A 6,000-nucleotide genomic window follows, 5' to 3' on the forward strand; every position below is an offset into this window, starting at 1 on the left:
GTGCGTAAAAGGAGGACCCCACCATCGATCTGGCTCGATGACGACGTCCAGGGAGGGCCTCCTAACTAGAAGTCAAGTTTTGGTTAAGAAAAGTGGTCCGATAGTCAAGAAAAGCCCACCATGGGATCTCATGATCGTGGCCCACTCGTCGGATTGGTTTTATATTGTAGGTTTTGCTTATTATTATTATTTAGAACATCGTGAACGCTTTAGATTTCCTTGTTTGGTTTTTATTTTAGTTTATTTCATCGCCAAGTAATAGGTGTCGCATATGGTGTGAGTTTTTGGGTATAGGGTTCTCCCTATAAATAGGCACCCCTTGTAGTTCTTTTCATTCATTGAAGTTAATAAAAAATTCCTGCTTTATTTTTCTGCTCTCTTTGTGAGTTGTGGAAGAACTTAAAAGTGGGTGCGAAGCCCTCCCTTTTCGAAGGGCTAACTACCGTGGTGTGAAGCCACATCGATCCCAATTCACCCCATCTTCCATCATCTTTTTTCCCATCTTCCCCTACCATCCGTACTTCGAATTTGTTCTTTTGTTGTATCAGATTTCTTCATTACAGCAGGTTCCAGATTTCGGCCCGCAGGCGAGCTGAAACTTCGGCGGAGCACCACGCACAAACCGTACATCGGATCGAGCTGAGATTTGGGGATTTTGGAGTCCATCCCTGGCCGACCAGGGCCAAGGTGGCCTTTTTCTTAATAGTGGGCCCCATACACGTGCGGCCGGGATCACACGCACGTCCGTCTGGGCCATTGTTGTTGTCCACACGCGGGATCATCTTTTGGCTCAGGTTTTTATCCTTTTTTATCCTCTCATAGCCGTTTTTCATGAATCCTAACCCTAAATTACATGATCCCTAATTGATTTGCCCCTTTTTATCACCTTAGGGTTTCTTGAATTGAAATTAGGGAATCCCTTGGATTAGGAACTGATTTTTATGCATGAGTAGTTGATTTTATTTCCCTTTGACATCGTTTGGTTTATAATTTTTATTGGTCCAGTCCTAGCCTGTGTTGGCTTGGACCCGCATAGATTCCCATTTTTTATTGAATGTTTGGATTTTCATGTGGGACGTGGAATTTGTGTGATTGTTTCTGAATTGGTAGGATCTAAGCCTGAAATCTTGCATATCATATTTAATTTTCCATGTCCTGCATCATAAGTAAAGGAGCCCCCTTCCTAATATACATTAAAGTCCTATAGAGAGCAGCTGGAAGGGACCCATAACGATTCCCAAAGACATCGATTGTTCCTCTGTCCCTAAAGAGTCTAAAGGCTAGCAAGTAATGTCTATTGCCATCTTGACTTTCCTTTCCTACTGCGGTTGCCTACATGCCAAGAAGGGAACAACCCTTCTACGGAACCTGACATCATCCAAGGAATCTTAGATATGTCCAAGATGCCCTCCCACACTCCCTTAGCAAAGGGGTAGTGGATGAAAAGATGATCCACCGATTCCACATCTTTCATGCACATGAGATATACATTAGGAAGCGCCATAGCCCGCTTGCACAAATTATTGATGGTGAGCACTCTTTTCCTTCCAATGAGCCACGCGAAAGCTGAGACCTTAGGTGGGGCTCCATTGGACATAATTGGACCTATATGGTAGCACCTCACCCTGGCTAATGCTCGAGAGACCAAAACATGGAAAGATTTCACAAAAAAATCTATCAGATCTATCTTTCAATGAAACTAGCTAATCATTCACACCTGGACACGGCCAAATCCCCTGGGGAGTATCAAGGAGGTGCAACAGTTCAACTACCTCGGTGTCAGATAGATTATGCCTATAAGGAGAGGTCCTAAACGCCACTAGCGTTTAAGCTGGAGAAGCACTGGGCTATCGAGATATCCACAAGAGAAGAAAGACCAACAAGGTTAGGAAACTTTGACCTCAGCGAAGACTCCCTAGACCAAATGTTGTCCCAGAACTAGATTCCTCTCCATCCCCAACAGAAAAGCCGATGCCCAAAAAAAATTTACCTGCTAGCTGGGCAACTGCCTTCAAGAGATGTGATGCTCTGTAGAGGGAGGAGGCCCTGGTTTGCTACCCGAAGCAAGTCATGCCGCACTTACCTGTGATGATGGTCCTCCAAAGACTGTCCTCTTCTGTCCTGAATCTCCAAACCCACTTACCAACAGAGTAGAATTTCATCCCTCCAGATGCCTAATCCCCGTGCCACCTTCCTCGTATGGTCTACACACTTTCTTTCACTCTAACAAATGGAACTTTTCTTTGGTTGTAACGCCTTGCCATAGGAAATCCCTTAGCCTTTCTATCCTTGATAAACCAATTTCGGGCACTTGAACAAGGATATGCAATACAGGGGAGATTCGAGAGTGCAGCTTTGATGAGCGTGATTCTGCCACCTATGGAAAGATGCCTCCTCTTCCAAGAGAACTTCCTTTCCATCCTTTCAATGACCTTGTCCCAGAAGTGTATAGGCAGTTTGCCTACATAGAGAGGGAAACCAAGATATGAAGACAAGAAGGAACCTGCTCACTAGCCAACGGCATCAGCTAGCTTGGATACTTCAACCTCGGACAAGTGGATCATGAGAATCTTGCTTTTGGAGATGTTGACTTTCAAATCTGACATAACCTCGAAGCACCTCACAATTTTACGCCAATTATCAACCGTGAACTCAACAGCGTCATAGAGGATGAGTGTGTCATCGACGAAGTAGAGATGGGAACCCTGAAATTAGCATTCTCCACCTTGGAGCCTTCAAAGAGACTGGCTGACTGCACCTTATTCAGAATTTGTTTTTAGTGCCTCCGAGACGATCATGAATAGGAAGGGAGAAAGGGTGTCTCCCTGTCGGAGGCCCCTTAAGGCCCGGTAGAAGCCAAAAGGGAAATCGTTGATCAGGATCAAGAATTCTGCTGATCGAACGCATGCCTGAATCACTTCCTCTATTGAGACCTGCACCCCAACCGGCGCAACATATAATCAAGAAACTTCCAGTCAACGTTGTTGTAAGCTTTCTCCAACTTAAGCTTTCAAATGATGCCTTTGCTACGAGCTCAATGGCCCGGTAGAAGCCAAAAGGGAAATTGTTGATCAGGATCAAGAATTCTGCTGATCGAACGCATGCCTGAATCACTTCTTCTATTGAGACCTGCACCCCAACCGGCGTAACATATAATCGAGAAACTTCCAGTCAATGGCATGAGCTGATGCACTTATTAGCCACTATAGGGCTGTCTAGGATCTGCCCACTGGAGATGGAACGCAATCTGGGGAGGAGGTGTGACATTCGAGAGGGTGGAGTGGTATCTTTGGGCTAAAGATCTTGGCAATGATCTTATAGGGGCTATTGATGAGACTAATGTGCCTAAAGTCTTTCAGACTCTCAACCCCTTTTGCTCTTGGAATGATCACCATGAATTAATGCCCCCCATCTTTGACGGCATGAGGCCAGACTTGAAGAATTCAGAAGTGAATTAGCCCTTACCATCTCCCAGAAGATTTGGGGAAAAAAAAAGAAGCTAAGGGGTACCCATCTTGCCCTGGTGCTTCTTCTTTACCAAGAGCCTCCACCTAGAACAGGCTTCTTGAGCTCAGCAGCATCCGCCTCTGAGATGCTATTGAATGACAGTTTATCCAGGCTCGGCTGTGGCAAATTCTCCTCCAAGAGGGGCCTTGAGTAATAATTAACTATGGATTCGCAGATATGGGCTGTCTTCAATTATTCTGCCATCCACCAATAGAGATGAAATCCTGTTGGATCTGCTTTGAGCATTCCTAACATATCCTGAATTGCAAATAATTGCCACTACTTCCAAATCTTTACTGTATATAATGCGATTAGGTCTTGGACATTTTTGGCCCTCCAATTAGTTTATCTGGATGGAGAACCTTCAACATTTTGAGGACATGGTAAGACATTTTAAATGAAGTTAAGGATATTTTTGTAACTTGAAAATGTGGCTATCATCCATTAGGTGGCTCAGATTTCACCAGCAAAAGCTAATGGACGGCTTATATTTTGCCCGCAACTACTATCTCCTCAATCTCGAGCCAATGTTTTCTCTCCTGATTTCTCTCTTCCTTCCTCTTTCTTCACGTGAGTTGCACTTGAGACACCCCCTAGTTTATGTAATGTTTCCTTGGTTTTCTAGGTTTCCTGTCGACTTTCTCATATTTTTATTAATTTTGACATTTTTATAATACGTTTGTGTTGAAAACTGATCACCTGCAACCTGATTTTTGTTTGTACCTTCTTGTTTTTTTTTTTTTTTAAATTTCCCTTGTATCTGAGAAAATCCATATGATTGCAACATTCATGTTAGATGATGAGCTTTGCCATGTGTACAAGGCAACTCATGTACACGCCACCTGACAAGCTAGCATTGTGCAGTTATGCATATCCAATCCATCCATATAGGGGGGTTTCACTATGTAGATGCCCTGGCCTAGGAATCAGGTTGCTCCACTAATAAGATGGGCTAGTTTGTGGAACCTTCGTGGAACCATTGTACAGTTGTAGGGTACTCTGCTGAAGTTTTATAAACCATCCACCTATTTTAACATCACTGCTTACCTGATGAGTGGGTCCTGATTTCTGGGAGCCGACATTTTCAAGGTTGTCTCCACCTGGTGGACAGCTTTGATATTGTACATATTTGCCATGCTGGCACATGGTGGCGTGGAGATGGGCTTTTCAAGCCTTCGATTACATTCAGAATAGGTAAATATGTTTCTGATTAAATATATGGATTGAATTTAAAGACATTTCCTTGCTATGTTTTAGGAAATTGCGAAGCGGCTGCCACGGACTCCCTCTTCCTGATTGTTGTGACATTGTGTGATTAAATGATCATCTTATTGTGGAATCATATTAGCGTTGCATCTTGTAATGTTGAGCTTGTTTATAATGTAGTGTATGTTTTGAATCGTCTCTGATGCATGCATAGTGGGCCGATAATCAGGGGCCTGTATGAGCAACGTCTGCTCTCCTTTGCAAGGCAGATGCACCCATGCTGTCTGATGGAATGTAAAAGCTCTCTAATTGGCTTGTGAACTTGTAACCGTTTGATGCATGGGTCGCAAACGATTTGATGTGTTAGGATTCAGTTGTGCTTGCGGGTCCAAATTTGAGGATGCTGTGTGCCAGCAGAAGATGCTCACCGGAAGAGCATTCAATTCGGGAATGTGAAATGTTAATGGGTTGGCCTGCCCTTGGGTGCTTGTCTGGTGGGAAGAGTTGCCAATACTGATTGAGGCTCGATGGGCCTGCAAATAAACTAAGGAGGCCGTGTAAGCACAAACTGAACTTAAAACTGATGATGACCGTGAGATTGATTGATCGAGATGGAAAGAGTGTTAGGAGTGGCCTGGCTAGGTCCTCGGTCATCCTTAGGGCTGTCAATGGACCACGCTCAGGCCTGGGAAAATCAAAATTTTGAATAGGGCTTGCCTGTCAGCCTGGCCCGAGCGGTTCAAGACCGGACCGAAGCCAACCTCAGGCCCGGCCTGTTGACAGCCTAGCTTTTAATCGGTGGGTTGAATCAAGTGCAAGTAACCTGCAAGGCAGCTCAGCCCGACACCTGTCTGGCAAGGTCAGCTCCGCATCGACGAGGTGTACTTATATAATGTACTGGGTTTTGTTGAAGTATAAGAGTGAACATTGGCTAACCTTGCTGGCCCAGCATGGTCCATACCCCTACAGAGAGGGGGGCTCGGTGGAACGTATGAGAGATTTAAGGCTTTTGTCCAGTTGGTGCTTTGTAACCATTCTATGGCTTTGGAGGCAGACTGTTCAAGGTACACAGCCTCCACTCTCTCACTATTGGCCAACAGTAGGTTACCTACTCGCTGCTCTCCTCACCTGCAATATCTTCTCTCTGGGGTTTTGCGGTAGTTGAGTCAGGTTGAACCACTCCCTCTCTTGCCGTCTCACCTCCGGATGGCCTTTAGTAAATCTTTCTAATGAGTGGACTTGCTGAACTTTCGTTCCATGGCATAATGTAGCGTACCACAACTTGAT

The 6,000-nt window shown here is 44.7% G+C and overlaps 1 protein-coding gene across 1 annotated transcript in view; it reads left to right on the top strand.

Annotated features, from left to right (window-relative positions):
* LOC131231876 (ras-related protein RABF1) overlaps positions 1 to 5,034 on the top strand; it is a 64,095-nt gene extending 59,061 nt beyond the window's left edge. The window contains exon 8 of the mRNA XM_058228214.1: positions 4,765 to 5,034. Within this exon, the coding sequence (XP_058084197.1) occupies positions 4,765 to 4,803 (39 nt within the window). The 3' untranslated portion in view covers positions 4,804 to 5,034. The remainder of the gene's footprint in view (positions 1 to 4,764) is intronic.
* The last annotated feature ends 966 nt before the right edge of the window (positions 5,035 to 6,000 follow it).

Source organism: Magnolia sinica, chromosome 17 (genome assembly GCF_029962835.1).
Source record: "Magnolia sinica isolate HGM2019 chromosome 17, MsV1, whole genome shotgun sequence".
NCBI lineage: Eukaryota > Viridiplantae > Streptophyta > Magnoliopsida > Magnoliales > Magnoliaceae > Magnolia > Magnolia sinica.